Consider the following 18,560-nt stretch of genomic DNA (forward strand, 5'->3'; position numbering starts at 1 on the left):
TTGCATCTCCATGGTCGTGAATGGACACCTTCCCTAGCATCAAGGGTAGGGTTGGTAAAACGGGTCAACCCGGCCCAACCCGAAAAAAACGAGCCGGGTTAGCGTTGGCTTGAAAAAAAAACGAGTCAGAAAACCCAACCCAACCCGACCCGAGTCGGGATAGGGTTGGCTAAAAAATATGGCTCGTGGGTTGGCTTGGAAAAATAGCTCGCGAGTTGGCTCGAAAATTGGCTTGCGGGTTGGCTCGAAAATTGCTCGCGGGTTGGCTCGTTTTCAGCCTATTTAAACGATCCTGTAATATTAATGCACCAGCTATGTGACTTCCATCAGCTTAAACAAAGGGTTACAAAATGAGAAATAAAAACAAAATATTTTAGTTTCGAATTTTCTTCACAATAAATTTGCATCAACATCAAGAAACAATCAGAACCACTTGCAACCAAGTGGATAAGATATTTGATCCAAACAAAGCCAGCACAACCTAACAATATAAAAATGGCAGGGATGTGAGAAGATTAAGGACTTATATTTAGAGAAGGAAGAAAAATGATGACAACATGTGTGAATTTTGCCCATTTTTGTATATTATATTTTGTATTTTTTATTAAAAAAAAAACTCAACCCGCAAGCTGGCTCGTTTGACCCGTGGGTTGGCTCATTTTTTTCCGAACTGGCTCGGGTCGGGTTGGCAGCTCGTTTTTGCCAACCCAACTCGGCTCATTTTTGACGGGTTACGAGCCAACCTGACGGGTTGACTCGTTTTTTCCAACCCTAATCAAGGGTAACTTGACCCAACAAATGGGGTACATTGGGAACCCTAAATCAGCCTTAAACAAAAAAATTCTCCAAAATCTCCGCACGTTGATGACTGAAAATTGACGACAGTAGAAGTTATTTACTGGATTTGCTGGGGCGTAGGAGAAGATGAGTCTTTCTTCTGGCATGGGGAGCTCAAGTGGGAGTACTTCAATAGGGGTAGAACACTGACAAGGACTGTTGGTCGTAGGTGCAAATGGGGAGACAAACTATAGTCTATACCTCCAAAACTAAGAGAAACCCAAACAATGCATTCTTTGGGTGCCCTAATTTCAAGGTATACATGTGTAATGTGTTTATTTAAGTTGAAATATTTGCTCACCGTGATTTGTTATTTTGGAAGGAGAAGAAGCCATTTTGTGATTATTTTAGATGGGTAGATGACGTATCTAATGAAAGGATGGAACTGGAAGATGAAAGAATACACAAGGTGGAGTTGGATGTTGCTAAAATGGATTTCACGTTGAAGTATGTGGACATGATGATGAGTGAGCAATTGCAAGTTAAGCTGAATGACCAAGGTGTGAAGATTATTGAGCAAGAACTGAATCTTAATGACCAGGAAAGAAAGTTGAATGAGCTATACCTGAACATGGTTTCAGAGTTTGATAGGATGGACAAGGAAATTAGGCATGTTGGTAGGTCAGCTAGGGTCATAGTTGGTGCCTGTGTAGGTCTGATCATGATTTGTATTTTTGTTGCAAGTGTGGTAACAATCAAAACAAGTGTACCCAATGTATTTTTCCTTCACTGAAGTGTAATGAGTACTCAGTACTTTTTTGAGCAAATTAATAAAGAAGCTTTTATTATATGGCTTATTCTGTATTGGTTCGAATCTGTTTTGATGTGCTTTATTTCTGTGGTCAAGGTTAAACTATATGTAAATGCCAAATCACAAGCTCATGGATTATTCCTTGCCATCTGTTTGCATCATATGTTTTAGTCCTTTTTTGTATCCAAAGCCATCTCAAGCAAATGGATTATAAGCATTGAGCTATTATTCTGCATACTTAGGCTGGAATCAATGTATCAGCTGGAAGCATTGTATCACAAACCACAAACTACAATATATATGTTAAATCAACAAATCATTGTATCAAAAGTTGGAAGATGGAATGCAATCATATTTGTTAATTAAGAGAGTTAATACCTTTTTTGGTCCTTGACAAAACCACGAGACCCTTTTTGGTCCTTAACACTAAAAAAAGGGACATGAAATCAGAAGGTGCTATGCAATCATATTTATTAAACCTGAAGACATGGATGTACAATAATCTAAAGTTGGATTTCTAAATCATGAAATCATTGTATCACATTTCCACCAACCACAAATATATATGTTAAATGCAATCAGAAGTTGGAAGTTAACCATTCATCAGAGCTATGAAACATAATATTTGAATCATTATAATTGAAGACATGGATGTACAAGAGTGCATTACAAAATAAAGCCAACTGATTGTTGCATAAAAAAGGCCTCTAATATAAAATGGCCTTTGAATCACTGTTGAGTACAATTCAAAAGGGTACAACAATCTTTCACAAAAAAAGGGTACAACAATCTGTTCCAAAAAAAACATTCACATAATAAGGCCTCCAAATACATAATGGCCAGGAATTACAAAAAAAGTCATTCACATAATAAGAAACCCTTCATCAGTTGGCTATGAACTACTCCTAGGTCATATACATCAGCAGCTCATTTTCTTGAGGCACGCCTTGGTGGCCTAAAACCAGGTGTGCTCATGAAGGCCAATAATCTGCTTCGTGTGCCACTGGTGGCTTTATTTATAGTTTCATTACTCAACAGTTCAGTTGCCTGTTGTGGATTTGATGGAGGTTGGCTGCTACCTCTCAAGTTTCCCTCATGTGGCTGAGAACTACCCACTGCTGCAGGGATTCCTTAACTTAATGGGATTTCATCTACTGAGGTTGATCCAATACTTACATTGATTAGATTTTCTGGTCTTGCTAGTCTCTTCCCTTTGTTGGTAGTTACTTGTCCCTTACATGTTTTTGCATAGTGTCCATGTTGACCACATTTAGGACATTTGGCTACATAGGTCCTTTCGACTTTTTTTTTACTGTTTCCTTGTTCTTCACTTGGGTCCTTCCTCCTGTGTTTCTTGGGACGCCCAATTGGCCTTTTCAGTGTTGGAGGAAGAGGTTTGGGTTCATCAGATGAAGGCCAATACTTGTCTGAATTTACTGGGTTCAAGGTGTGTGCATAAGTGGCATGCAAAGCATCCACTGTAAGCCATCAATGCACATAATTCTCAAGAGGTTCATTTTTGTGACAAATGGCTGCTATTGCATGCTCACATTGCAGTCCAGTCAACTGCCATGCATTGGATGCACAAGTTTGAGTTGTTAAATTCACTCCAACTCTCTCACCCTTGCCACTGACTTCATACATATATTGGTGCAGATTCCCTGTCCAAGTTGGTGTCCATGAATTGCTGAGTACCTTTATTTGATCAAGCTTCTTCTGTTGAGCAGGAGCTATTTTACCCCTAATAGTTCCTAGAACCCTTTGATGTGCTGCCATACTCCTCATAATGTAACACCTCAATTCCTTTAAAAGACTGATTATTGGTTTGGACCTATAACCAACAATCTTGGCATTCCATATCTTTTCCATGTTGTTTGTTATGTCGTCACATTTGGGCCAGTGACTGAAATATGCCTTTACCCAACTTGAGGGATCAATGTTATCCAAATACTTCCATGCTACCTCATTTATTCCTTTCAAACGTTGCATTGTTTTCTGGAACTGTGGAATAATGTTGCATCTTGCACACTCCCAAACAATGCCTCTGATTGCCTTATCTTTCCACTGTTTTATAAAATTTTTCCATACATGTTGCACACAAAAATGATGATGTGCACCAGGCGTGACCTCTTTCAGTGCTGGAATCAAACCCTGTACACAGAGACCAAACAAGCGAAAAACCATGAGTTGATAATTACCACTATCAAATAAACAGACCACACTCAAACAAGTAGGACACAATACAATACATACCTTCTGTTGATCAGAAATAAAGCTCCAACCATAGACTCCATGGTTGCCAATGTCTTCTTGTAACAGAGTCAAAAACCACTGCCAGTTCTTTTTTGTTTCACTATCCACCACTGCATAAGCAATGACATTGAAGCTCTTGTTTGCATCCTCACCAACTGCACTCAACAACTGTCCTCCATAATATCCTTTTAAAAAACAACCATCCAGACCAATTAATGGCTTGCAACCAGCTTTGAACCCTCTATTACATGCATCAAGACATATATACAATTTGGAAAATATTGGTGGGGCTTGTGGGTCAGGTTGGGGTATGACTTGCATTTGACAAGTGGAGCCAGGATTGCTTCTCAAAAGCTCTCCTAAGTAGTCTCTCAACTTTGCATATTGCTCCTTTTCACATCCTTCAATTCTGGCCTTGGCTTTATGAAGTGCCTTGGTAACTTTCTTCAAATGGACATGGACCTTGTACTTCTCTTTCATATGTTCATATGCTTCAGCCCTCTTGTCATGTTGGGTTGTGCCATTAACCTTTTCTCTAATTTATTTGCAACCCAATCCTTACTTGCCCTCTTATTTCTGAATAGTCTGCAGCAAGAGTGTGAGTCATTAAAAGTTTTTACTTGGAAAGAGGCCAATTTGTTGTTCCAAGAACAAAATATCATCCACTCACAATCTTCACTACTACATTTGCCTCGTGCTCTGATCTTGTCATTCTTCACCCACTTAAATTGTCTTCCTAGACTAATATTATAGTCTTTTGCAGCATTTTTAAATTGCCCTAAACTCAAACTCCATTCCAAGCTCTAAGTGGACAAGACCAAATGTATCATCCTCATTAAACTTTGGATTGACAACCCTTTCAACCTCCTCAGCACCACTTGAAGACGTCTTCAACTCTTCAGAGTTATATCCATACCCATCATCTTCGAAAGACATTTTCTTCTCCTCCTCTTCCATTGTATTTTCCCATGCCTGTTCCTCAACAACCTTTTTTCTTCTTGTTACACTTTTTTTTTCAGTAGCCTTAGGTATACACTCATACTCTTCTTCACTCTCTGTTTGGTCTTCAAAACCTGGTGGAGGAGGCTTATATAGCTCATCCTCCACACTATCATATGAGTCACTAGACAATCTATCACCATTTCCACTATCATATCCATCACCAGAGGAAATATGATCAGATTTACTGCCAAATGAATCACCATGCACCCTTTCATCATCACCACTCTCACATTCGAACCCATCACTCCCTTCTACAGGTGCAGGTGCTATAATATCAGGGATTGCAATGCAATCTTCAAAATATATATCTACCTTATTCCCATTACATAAGGCAGCTTTAACCATTTTCACAATACCAGAGTCCATACTAAGGGGTCTTAACCCTACCTCTAAATCCTCCTCATTTGGCTTGAGCCACAACATCTGCTTACAACTCTCATACCCATAACCCTTGAGCAGAGTTTCAAGGTCACATAGGTTCACAAAATCAGCATCCATCTCAGGTAAATCATCTACTTTACCATTTACATAGGTTAGAACCCCTTCATCATTTCTGACTAACACACCCCCATGATGATACCTTATCACTATATATTCGTCCATCTGTAAAACAAACAGACCACATTGCAATTACTTCACACTACCACAAGGCTATTGCAATTTTATTTCACAATATTAACAAATAATCAGTTTTTACTACAACATCAACATGCATATATAACTCAACACTCGTTCCCATTACATACAGTCAAGTGTGGAAACAGACAAAAATATGTCAGCTTTACAAAATAGGCATGCAATTCATTTACCCAACATGAGGGTTCACATAACACTAAAAAATGCGAACACATTACTGAATGGGGACCACACACATAATAGGGTCTGTATTTTCCAAACCCTAACCATAACTTTAGCAGGGACCATATTCAACATAAAATACACAACCATTGTCAGGGGGACCACATATAAACATCAATTTCTGACAACATGTACCTTTGTGCATGTGAGTTAACACCCACAATCGTACTTTCCTAAACCACCAAAGAAGCAGCCGTTCCAAATCCTTCCAAGTCCACGCGATCTCCACCCAGAAACCACCCCAACTCACAATGCTCACCAGTAACGAAGCTCAGTAGTAAACATTGGGGTTCTTCGCAAGTAACCAGCAAAGTTAGTGTGTATGTCTAACAACGTTAACGACCAAGGTAGAGGATGAGTAATCTCAACTCAACGAACGACGTCGTCTGCTTATAATACGTCCACTTAAGTGATGTTTATTTTCACGGTGGACTACTTCATTCCGCGTCAGCAAACTAACGTGCCAAGTGTGTACCGTTATATTGGCTGTTGGATGCCATTTAACAGAAAGACTAATGTGGCTTGTTTTTTATAATTTAAGGGACCATGGTGTCCCTTTTTTATTGTTAGGGACCAAAAAGGCTTCGTGGATATTTCCAGAGACTAAAAAGTATATTTACGTTTTTTGTTTTATCTGTTAAAAGTTCTTACAAACAGCATTTTTTTTTAAGTTAACATTCTTACAAACAGGTTTTTTCAAAAGCTAATAAATCGTTTAAATTGGAAGACTTTTTTGTTAAAAGCAAACAAGCTTATCCAAAATAGATAATAAAGAGTCAGTTAGCGTTGGGTGAAATGATTTTGATTCTTATTATATTCCCGCCGTCGATCAAATGGTTTTAATATAAAATGCTATTTCACATGATGAGCAAGACAGATATATATTAAATTATATTTTTTTTAGACCGTTATTAATAGTTTATATATTTTATGTAATTAAAGTAAAATGAAGTCATGATTATCTAGATGGTTTTGTATCACAATTGATGCTGCCGCTGAACATCAGTTGATGTACTGTGGTTTGGAAACTACTGTGGTTTGGAAACTACTGAGGATGATTTTATACACGTGTAAAATTAATAAGTCTTACACCACCTTTGAATCGTTAATTTTCATATATCTAATGGTTATAATTTAAAAAATCATATGAATTAATTAATATTAATTAATCATTAATTACATTACAAATATCAACCGATGATTTTCGTCCATCAACGGTTGAGTTGTGGTGTAAGACTTGTTAGTCTTACACTGGTGTAAAAAGAACCTGTCCCATATATATATATATATATATATATATATAAGGACATATTATTCTACCTATCTTTGCCTACCACTCTAAAAGATGATTAGATCATAATCTTAGTTAATATTTATCTTTCTCTCTTCTCTTTAGATTTTGATCTAACAGTGTTAGAGAGTGATAGGTAAATGAAGATAAAAAATAGGTAGAACAACCATCCTATATATATATATATATATATATATATATATATATATATATATATATATAAAGACATGTTATTCTACTTATCTTTGCTTACCACTTTAAAAGATGATTAGATCATAATCTTAATTAACATTTATCTCTCTCTTCTCTTTAGATTCTGATCTAACGGTGGTGTTGGAGAATGATAGATAAAGAAAGGTAAAAAAAATAGGTATAATAACTGTTACGATCTGATAGATCGATATGTCCAATCAGAGATTGATATGTTAATGTAGGATCTGTTTGCCCTCCCTCAGGTACCTATTGGAAAGGTACCCTAAAGATAACTGGATCACTGTGCACTATAATATAACGACATAGTCAAGGCGTGGGGTGTGTGCACAATGACAAGCTAAGAGAGAGGGTTTTGAGTGTGTGTACCTTATTGGTTTAACCTTTTATTTATAGATAGGTTACCTGGCAGGAGTGGACTCTTGGGCCTCTTAGGAGTATTGGGGGTCCAATTGTTGATCCTTGCTGCCGTAGTAGGATTCGTATAATTAAGGAATACTTCCTTAATTCCCCTCTTAGCTGTTAGTCCTATTTGGACCTTTTAGAATGTATGCCTTTGTCAGGTCCATAACAATAACTATCCCATATATATATATATATATATATATATATATATATATATAATGATAATGATGATAATCAATAAGATATTTATGTATAGAGAAAAGTGATTTTACTTAAAATTGTTCCTTGTCGTATTGAAATACAGCCAAATAAAACTGAGAGCCAGAGTTGAGGGGAGATCAGTGGCGGAGCTAGCAAAGTATTTTAGTCAATGTAAAAAATTTTAGCTGGTGCCAAAATAGCTATGGTTATATAACTACATCCAAAACATAGCTAATTTTCAAAAAATTTGAAACATGATTTGCTACGTTTATTTAGCTATGCTTGAAACGTGGCTAAATAACCTGCTGGCACACTGGGGGAGATGACCTTTAAATTTAAATAAAAAAATAAAATAAAACTTCTATGTGTAGTTTATATAATTTTTAAGGATAAAAGTTTTTTAAAAGTAAATTTATCTCTAAATAATCAAGTAAAAAGCATTTACCGTTGATCTAATTTAACATGTATCATAGTTTTAATTAACTAAAATTTGAGAGTACATGCATCTTATTTATTTTAAAAAGAAATCTCTTTTTAGATAAATTTTTTTTTTCATTGTTAAAGAGGGAGGTTATACTTACAACCTATTTTTATTTATATCTTCTTACAATCATATCTTAACAGTTGATTTCTATCAATCAACGGTTATTATTTTCGTAAATCAAACTCATTAGTTAATTATTAATTCGTAATAAATAATAACCGTTGATTGATGAAAATTAACAATTAAGACCTGATTGTAAGAGGTTATAAATAAAAATAAGTTTTAAATATAATCTTCCTCATGTTTATTTTAAATATTTCTTCCATAAAGAATAATTTGCTTTATCTATGATAATACCTACACGTAAATTTTGTAATTCCTGATATTAGTAATTTTAATTTATTTTAGAATTATTATATTCTTTATAATTATAATGTTCTAATTTTTCAATTCCAAAACGACGTCGTTTTGTAGATAAATGAAGATAAGTTATTTGCTACATAAATATTTTTGTGTTAGTAATATATGCAAAACGACAAAGTAACATTACCCTAGAACGTCTTCTGGAGCGCATGAAAATACGAGCAATCAATTTAGTCCACAATAGAATGATGCAGAATCCCCCAATATGATGAAAATTGGATCGAGACAGGAAGACCTTAGGAAAACGTCCTATGTGATTTGATCAATGACAATGTATATGCAGCTTTACTCATTTGGGTGAAAGGTTCATGTAAGTCTCTATAGTACACAGAATTAAAACACCATCAGTTATTACCACTTTAGAAACAAATACAACCCAAAATAAATTAAAATAAAAAATAAAAAAATCTCTTGATATTACTTAGATACTACTCACACAAATCTAGTTTATCTTTTTATTTTCTCTATTAACTCTTTTACAAGGATTATATGAGCATGCATTCGAGCACTTTATATTATTAATTTTAATTGTAGATTTAGATAGTTATTAGTATGCTTATTCGATAAATTTAAAATAAAAAAATAATTATATATATTTATGATGCATTTTATTTATTATTTATCAATTAATTTTTTTATTAAAACTGATTCTAATTGGAATAAACAAATTTGTTATAACTTAGATAAAATCTGGTATATTCACATGCTAAATGATATTTTCGTTTAGTCAATGAGTTGGGTTAATTAGCCAATTCATCCATAATAACTTTTTAAAGGCTTATGGTTAGTTATGTGGGCCCTTGCCATCTACAGCTTCCTCACATGCGAAAGCAGACAAAAAAGTAATTGATTTATTCAACATTCTAAAGCTGAAAACCGCGTCAACTCACGAATGAAAAACTAATTAACATTAATTAAATAAGTTATATAATTTATCATTTTCAAAGGAGTGTTGACAAAAGTGTTGAATTTTTTTAAAATTTGTGGAAGAAAATTGAATGTACTTATAGTAAACCCTTTTGTTACATAGGCAAATAAAAATATTATTTGTGTCGTGAAATATTAATTAATAGATGACTTGAATTTTAAATTAGGTAACTGTTGGTAATAATTGTGTAATTATCTCTCTTTTATAATTTCGTAAGCACCATACTAGTGGATTAGTCAGTGAAAATTAGAATTTTACCTTACTTTCTCTTCTCTATTTGTCTTCGCTCTTCGTTATATAACTTTGCTTGTCACGGGTCTTTCCATCATCTCTACCCCTTTATTTCATAAAAATTTATACATCTTTATAAAACATATCACCTTACAATCAGGATAAATGTCATAATTATAAAAAAAAGCTATAAAAAATTAGATAAAATTGATTATAATGCATGTGAGTATGGAATACTAAAGGGCAGAGCCAAGGAAGAGTTAACTGTCCCTTCCTAAATTATAATTGTTTTATTATCATATTTTTAAAATGGTTTTTTTGTACTATTAGTCGACTATTAGTTCTAATACTTAGTCGCTCCCTCGAAATAAAAAAAAATTAAAGAAAATCTCATCCCCACTCAACTACGATTGCATCAACACTCAAAGAAAAATCATGAAGCACATGAATGAACCAACTAACATTTGTTCCAATGTAATTATTTAACCAATGGTCTTATATGCATTTGTGTTAAAAATTTGATAAGAGTTTTGCTGCCTTTTTAGTCTTCCCGGATTCGAATTTAGATAAATGGGAGCTGGTTGGTGATCGAATACTAGAGCATTTATATATACAAAAAAGAATGTTATAAAAAAAAGGATAAAATATTAGCCACAACATGTACCTTATTCTCCCCAAAATATCTCAACCCCTCCAATATACCACAGGTAACCACTCTATAATTTCACATGATTTTTTGAGGACTTAAAAAATATCATTTGATTTTTTATATTTCATTCAATTTCTTCTTTTACATTTACGTGTTCCTTTATTTCTAATAAATTGAAGGTTGAAAAATAATTTTGGTATAATATCAAGGGTAATACTTCTCTTATGTTGCTTAAAAGAAGTATTATCTCATGCTCAAACAATAGCTATGAGAGAAAAAAAGTTGAAGGTAAGAGAAAAAAAAATTTATAAGACCCATTTAAAAAATGTGAGTATAAGAGATAATAATTTTTTTATGTAACATAAAAAAAAAGTAATTCCCTAATATCAAAGCTAAGAAAGCTCAAAACTGGTGATGAACTTTACTACAGATAGAGTAAAAGCTTTTATGGGAAAACATCCTATCAATATCGTACATAGAGTCTTTTGGAATGGAATGAATTTTGATCAAACCCTTCAAAAAAATTAAAGAAAAAAAGGATATTAATATTATACCTAAGTTATTTCATACTTACTTTATCTATATATCTCAAATACTAAGGTTGGCAAAACGGGCCAATTCGGCCAGACCCGATCCAACCCGAAAAAAACAAGCCACTTAGGGTTGGCTCAAAAAAAAAAATGAGCTAGAAAACCCAATCCGAGTCGGGCTAGGGTTGGCTCGTGAGTTGGCTAAAAAATATGGCTCGTGAGTTGGCTTGAAAAAATAGCTCGCGAGTTGGCTCGAAAATTGGCTCGCGGGTTGGCTCGTTTTCAACCTATTTAAATAACCCTGTAATATTATGTGGCTTTCATTAGCTTAAGCAAAGAGTTACAAAATGAGAAATAAAAGCAAAATATTTTAGTTTCGAATTTTCTTCACAACAAATTTGCATCAACATCCAGAAACAATCAGAACCATTTGCTACTAAGTGGGTAAGATATTTGAATCAAACAGACAGCCTAACAACATAAAAATGACAGGGATCTGAGAAGATTAGGGACTTAAGTTTAGAGAAGGAAGAAAAATGATGACAACATGTGTGAGTTTGTCCATTTTTGTATATTATATTTTGTATTTTTTATAATAAAAAAAACTCAACCCGCGAGCTGACTCGTTTGACCCGCGAGTTGACTCGTTTTTTCACGGGTTGAAACGAGCCGGGTTACAAGTGGGTTACATTAATCCCTTTTGTATGAGTATCGGTTATGTACCCTTTATTTCTCATCAGTTAACTATTACTCAACGGAGGGAGAAAAAAAAATATCCTAGTTTGCATCAAGTAATTAATTATTATATAAAACAATCTCTAAGAATCTTTCAGGTGCAACGTTAAAGATAATGTTTGCCAATTATTGCAGTGTTTCATGCAAGCTGAGCGCCAATATCACTTTTCAAGAATAGTTCATAAGCACTCAAATTACTTCTGGAGACCCATGTACATTTTTTTTTGGGATATTTTTTTCTTCTTAAGCAAATCATAAGAATATACATAAAGTCTCTCCCCTACTCAATACATGTTGAGAATTTTCTTACAAATGGCACAAATGTGGCTTTTGAATAAAAATTATTAACCGGTTCCCATCAAGTTACTTTGAATATTTAATTTATAGATGGAAGAAACACTATTTAATGTATTCATAGACAAATAAGATTGTTTATTTTTTTTTTTCTACACAAAAAGTTAATAAAATTTGTCTGTATATGCAACATTCTTCATCCTACTAATTTGGTGCATGGACATTAGGAAACCAGATAGTGTGAAGAGGGTATGAGGACCCACACGGTTGCAATGAGATCAAGGACAATATTTTCTAACCAAAACAGTAAGTTTGGTGCAGCATAAGCCGTTATTCTTTTCCCCCTTTTTGATCTAAAAGGATTGAACTTTATTGTGCCAAAGAGCTACATAAAGGACCCACCATTATCTCAATTGCCCCGCTTTGGTTTTTGTTACAAGCATATTTCTGTTCCGCTCCTTTCTTTGACTCACAGATACATATATAAAACTTAGGAGATCATGCAATGCACATAACATAACCTCTCAATAACAATATGTTGATATATAACTATAAGGGATTTACACTTTTCATATCTAAACTTAGGATAGTTAATTTCTTATTTGATTTCTAATATCATTTTCAGATGGCAGAATAACCAGATTGTGTAATGATATTTACATCCCTTTACTTCCAATCAGCAGATAAGAAAAGGGTTAACTCTCAAATTGGCTAGAGATTAAGGTTAAAGTTAAAAGTTGGTGTGTCATTTTCATAAGACATGAAGAACGTACGACATTGCATTATAACCATTTGAGTGAGAACAGGAAAAAGATGGAGGGTGTGCAGCCTGAGGAGGGAAAGGGAACAACAATACATGCTTTAGAGTATGGTATTGTACTATTGTATGGTATGGCGTGATAATAACTAATAAAGCCATGACAAATTGCTCTTTATAGTCAAAAAGAAAACACACAAAGCACATACGCACAAAAGGAAAAGGAATGAAAGATCGTATGCCTTTAATCATTCCTCAAACTAGACTTTTTTTTTTTTTTTTTTAGTATGACCAAATTGATCTTCCAAACAGAAAAAGTTCAGATTGATAAAAGGCATTCGTTGCAGCTTGGCTACTTGCTTTGTGTCTACATGTTATTTTAAGTTATGGTTTATTTGCATTAAGCCCATTTACATTCCAAGTTGCCCATATTGCCAAATCTATATCAAATCACATATTTTTCCTTTGTGATAAATGAAAAGATTATTGAGAAGAAAATGCAGAATAAGCACCAGCATTTGTTTGAAAACATAAAATTAATCATGGTATTAGGCTTTTCATTAACAATTTTTTTATTTACCTAGCTAGTTAAAACTCTCCAACTCTCTCCTATGACACAAACTGAATAAACCAAATCGAACTAGTTACTTTTCATTGACATACTCAAATTTTACTTTCAGTTTAACATGCACACACGTGCCAACCGCCGCTACCTAAAAAGGCCTAATGTGAAGAGGATTAGGGACAGGGTCCAAGTTGGACCACTGAAATGAAATCACATTCCCTCTCCCTACCCCCACCGAATTTTTAGTCCTTAGGGACATATTGCCTATTTGTACAAAGCCAAATGCACTTACCATTTGGCCTTTGTGCTTTAAAATTTTGCCCCTTTCTGTCTTTTTTTCAACTCCATGTCCCATGAAATAAAGTTAAGGCAAGAATAAAAGGAAAGTAAGCACCACTATATTACTACAATATTCCTGACTTGAAGATCCAAGACAGATATTCTCCCTCCCTCCTTCCCTCCTACCTCCCATTCTCTGAGTGAAACCACTGCAACAAATGGAATATGAATGTAGCCCTCTCAACTGGGAATGCTGCTACCAGGAAGAGGTGTGACATATCTACTTTGCTAAATGGTTTAATTAAATCTCTTTGTTTGAAATTGTTTTTATGGATTTTTTTATTTATGTAAATTGTTGTATCATTCTTGAACTAGAAGGGGTTAGAGGACTTGAGGGATTCTCTTCTGTACACAACTTTGGAGCTAGAGGCAACTATTGCATCAGCTAAGGAGGAGATTACCAGAAGAGAATGTGAATTCATCCATGTCAATGACTTTTTAAGCAGGGTCATTAAAGAGAGAGATGAAGCCCAAGCAAAATGCCAGAAGCTAATGCAGGAAAAACTAGAGCTCCAACAAGAACTTCAGCAGAAGCAAGAGGTGGAACAGCAACAGATTGTTCAAATCCATCAACAACATCAAAGAGACAATATATCACAGAGTGAAGATGAACTGCAAGGTGTCATCTCTGAAAAGCATTCAGCTCCAGCTGCTTCTTCTGATTGTGAAGAAAACAGCATGCCTTCTTCTGGTGGCAGTTCGACCCCATATCCAACACCTCTGCAAGTAGTCATGGAATTATCAGAAAAGAAACCATTACCAGAGAAAGGGAAGTTCTTGAAGGCAGTGATAGAAGCTGGACCATTGCTTCAGACCCTTCTCCTGGCTGGACCACTCCCACAGTGGCAACACCCACCTCCACAACTCAATTCCATTGAGATCCCTCCAGTGGCCATTTCATCTCCAACTCCTTCCCTACTACCTCAAGACTCTAACAAAAGCTTCCCTTTCTGCAAGAAAAGGGATCCTGTTCTCTCTTCAGGCACTGACTTTCCTGTTTCAAAGTTTAGAAAGGTCATTCAACACTTACCAACACCTACCACTGCTTCACATCATTCCCTACCACATCCATAATTTTCACCTGCAAAGCAAATCAGAATGAAACAAGTGGCCAGTGTGCATCACCTCAACTTTGTCCCCATATCAACAAACCCTGACCTACTTTTGTATGCTGGAAAAAAGAGACTCAATTGTTAGATTTTTATGCTTCCCTAATCTCATCTTAGTATGTACATATTAATACAAGGTCAAATGGGGTTGAATTCTCACAAAATTGTTGGGAGTAAAGTAACCTCATCTGAATTATGACACAATTTTGTACTTTGGTAGATAGGAGGTGATGTAACCAAGCATCAAATGGCATGGTTTTAATTCAAAGCTGTTGTTATTCTCATATTATTTTCTTAAGTCTTTGCTTTTCCTGCTTAGTAGAATAATGATACTTGAGTATCAGCAGGACCGGCTAGCAATTATACATCTTCCAAGAAATTTTCTTTCCCATGAAGAATACTTCAATAAATGTTAGTGTCTGCCATTAAAAGAACATCTAATTAGACTCCCCATGATAAAGAATGCATAAATAACTAGAGGAAAATAAATGCTTTTTCACCAGTTTTACACTAAATAGTCAAGGCTCAATTATTAATTAACAAGGTGTATAGATTGGTAAGTAAACTAGTAATAAATGAGAAAAATGTTGCTCATTTTAAATGACATAAAGTTATGTCATTTTTAATGAAACTACGTCATTTTGGTGTGTTTTAACATTCTCTCTCCTCTATTTTCTTTTTATTTCTAATTTTATAAATTAGAAAAAATAACAAAACACACCAAAATAACGTAGTTTCATTAAAAATGACACAAAATTATGTTATTTAAAATTACAAACACTAAACCCTTAATGAATATGTGACTAACAGTAATACCATTTTGTACACCTTATTTTTTAATAATTGAATAATCGCCCAACAGAAAATAAAGAAAAAGAAAGAAGGCAAAAGTTTCGTAATCATCTTGTTACCTAGACAAAAACGAGTTGAGTTGTCATCAAATAAGTTTCAATTCACATGGAGAGGTCGTGTTCATGTGTGCGCCTCACGACCGCTAAATGATACAAGTCAATGAAAATTGCAGGAATTCATAAGAGGTTTTGGAACAATGTTCTTGAAATATCATGGATTGCACATGTAGTGAAAAATAAGATCTGCCTATTACTATTGTAACCAACTAACAATGCACGGTGGCGGATTGTATTGGTGCCTAAGAGGGCCATGCACAGCCCCATAAATATTTGTGTGTATACGACGCGGGTATGTATCTATATATAATTTGTATTTTATCTATAATTTTATATAAATATGCAATAATTTCTCTATTAGTAAAGTCTTAGTATAATAATAAAATTGCCTTTCTGAGAGTCAGATTTTCATACCATTGAGATATAAATATCCCTTTACTCTCTTTTTTTTTTTTTCTGCGGTAGACTAGTGAGTGAGCTTCTTTTTTATTCATTATTTGATGTATATCGTTTTTAGCGAAATTATTTTTATTTGTATTGATGGAGCTACAGGTTAAATGGCTAGAGATAAAAAAAAAATTATATCAACCATAATTATCTTTGTAAGGTGAGTAGGTTCTCTCATTATTCTCAAAAATTTTAACTTTTTGAGCCGACTATAAAACTAATTCCAGTGCCGGACGAGTTAATGAATAAAATTTTATGCCCATCCCTAAGATAATATTGATAGGGATCAAACTGAGGACTTTTCCTACCTACTCAACTCCCTTGTATCAACTGAGTTGTCATCATTGAATTCAATGATTAATTATATGTCATGTAAATACTTTTTAGATAATTAGAAGTTGTATTTTTATTTTTAAAATATAATTTGAACTTCATATGTAAAACAATTGATGATTTTTAAAGGCGGAAGCTACTGATAAAAAATACATTTTCAGTATCTTTATCCTTTGAAAAGTCTAATTTTAATGTTATAACTCCAAAAAATAAAAAATAAAAAATAAAAATTGAACATGAAATGAGGATGAACAACTTCCTAAGTTTCTAAGAATGGCTAGTGGTGAATTTTATTCTAGTTCTGTAAATAAATATGAATATACATTGTTTGACTTTAAAAAAAAAAGAAAGATAAAATAAAGCCCAAGATCACCTGCTGCCTACGTAAAAACAAAAACTACCAAGTGTATAAATCAGATGGGGAATATTTTTTTAGTGCTTCAGGTTTCATGTGATCCTTCCATTTAAAAGATGATACTTGGACAAAAAATTATTTTTTATTTCTTCTCCCTCCTCATGAGTTATATGATTTTGATTGGTCCGGACTACTGAATAAATGGTGATCCGGGACCACTGAAATCCTTCTAGAAGATGGATTGTAGTTGTATCAAAACTTCACCAAGCAAATTTTTGACAGATAATTATGATGGAGCTGCTCGACAATGAGATAGAAAGTATTAACTTCTAGATATCAAAGACTAACTTCATTAGAAAATCGAAGGGATTGGAAACCTGATTTTCCTCCAAATGATGGATACTATTCAAAGGAGATACTTGGACTTGGGTCTACATGTGTCACAAGATGCAAACCAGAGACAAAAACCCGTGTGCCTTAAGTCATAGCCTAAAGTTGTAGCTCCAATAATTCAATCTTAATCTTCAGTGAGATCAAATCACCCTTGTCCACCAAACAACTTTCAACACCAGTTGTATAGCAGATTAGATCCCATGCAACTTCCTCTAAGTACCTTTGTTAATCATCATTATTATTTTCTTAAAAAATGGAAAGGTGCAAATTATGACCTTTTTTTACACCTGCTGAACACGTCAATTTTAATTACTTGATGTTGAGATATATAGTTTCACATTGATTGGATGAGCAACTAATATGACCTTTATAAGGCCTTGGGCACTCCCACCCTTTGAGCTAGCTTTTGGGTGGTGTATCCCAAGGTTCTTTACATGGTATCAGAGCCACACCGTCTCCTACATTAAAGTGGATTAAAATAAAAAAAAAGCACAAAAGGTAAACCAAAGATTGAGCCTGTGCATAATCCACGTTTCAAGCCCAAAGGGCTCTTGCGTGAGGGGACGTGTTGAGATATATAGTCCCACATTGATTGGATGGACAAACCCTTTGAGCTAGCTTTTGGGCTGGTGTATCCCAAAGTTCTTTACACTTGATCTAGTTAAATATATGCTGACTTTAATTTAATCAAGCACAAACATATATATGATATACTATTAACTATTCCCAATTCACGAGCATAACAAAATATATAAGGAATAGTTTCCCTGTATAATCTGCGAGTAAATGTTGTTGCGGAATCTAGAGAAAAATTATATATTTTTCAAACTTTTTATTTTGGTAAGATTTAGGGGAGGAAATGTTGCCCTATTTTAAGGTCAATGCTTGTCACAACTCACAAGCATGCATGAGTATTGATTTACAAATATCTCATTATGCCTAATGTTAATTAAAGAAATTAAAAAAAATAATCCTTTAAAATGACAACTAATAATAAAAAATATTAATTTAATTTCATATAAAAATTTAGAAAACAAGTATTACAAAATAAGAAAGATACGCATTTACCGGATAAAGAAAATACGTATCCCATTTTAAATTTTTTCTGCAAAAATGTGGATTAATTATTATATAACTTATAACATTGAGAATGTAATTTATATATTTTTTTTAACTTAATAAAATATCTATGTTGGTGTGCGAGAGAAAATCATTAAAGACTATCAGAAAATTAAATTTTTAAAATTTTTAATTTTAAAATATTATTATAAA

At 33.9% G+C, this 18,560-nt stretch overlaps 1 protein-coding gene and 1 pseudogene across 1 annotated transcript; one reads left to right on the plus strand and one right to left on the minus strand.

Annotated features, from left to right (window-relative positions):
- Nucleotides 1-2,719: 2,719 nt before the first annotated feature.
- Nucleotides 2,720-4,321, minus strand: LOC133306022 (uncharacterized). The gene is made up of 3 exons (XM_061506287.1): nucleotides 3,842-4,321; nucleotides 3,139-3,739; nucleotides 2,720-3,066 (listed from the first exon to the last, which is right to left on the minus strand). The coding sequence occupies exons 1-3, from the start codon at nucleotides 4,319-4,321 to the stop codon at nucleotides 2,720-2,722; spliced, it is 1,428 nt and encodes a 475-aa protein (XP_061362271.1).
- Nucleotides 4,322-13,901: 9,580 nt separating this feature from the next.
- On the plus strand, nucleotides 13,902-14,940 carry LOC133306023 (uncharacterized; annotated as a pseudogene).
- Nucleotides 14,941-18,560: the final 3,620 nt, after the last annotated feature.

Source organism: Gastrolobium bilobum, unplaced genomic scaffold (assembly GCF_033153095.1).
Source record: "Gastrolobium bilobum isolate Gb01-03AN ecotype WA unplaced genomic scaffold, APGP_CSIRO_Gbil_v1 utg34599, whole genome shotgun sequence".
NCBI classification, from domain to species: Eukaryota; Viridiplantae; Streptophyta; class Magnoliopsida; order Fabales; family Fabaceae; genus Gastrolobium; species Gastrolobium bilobum.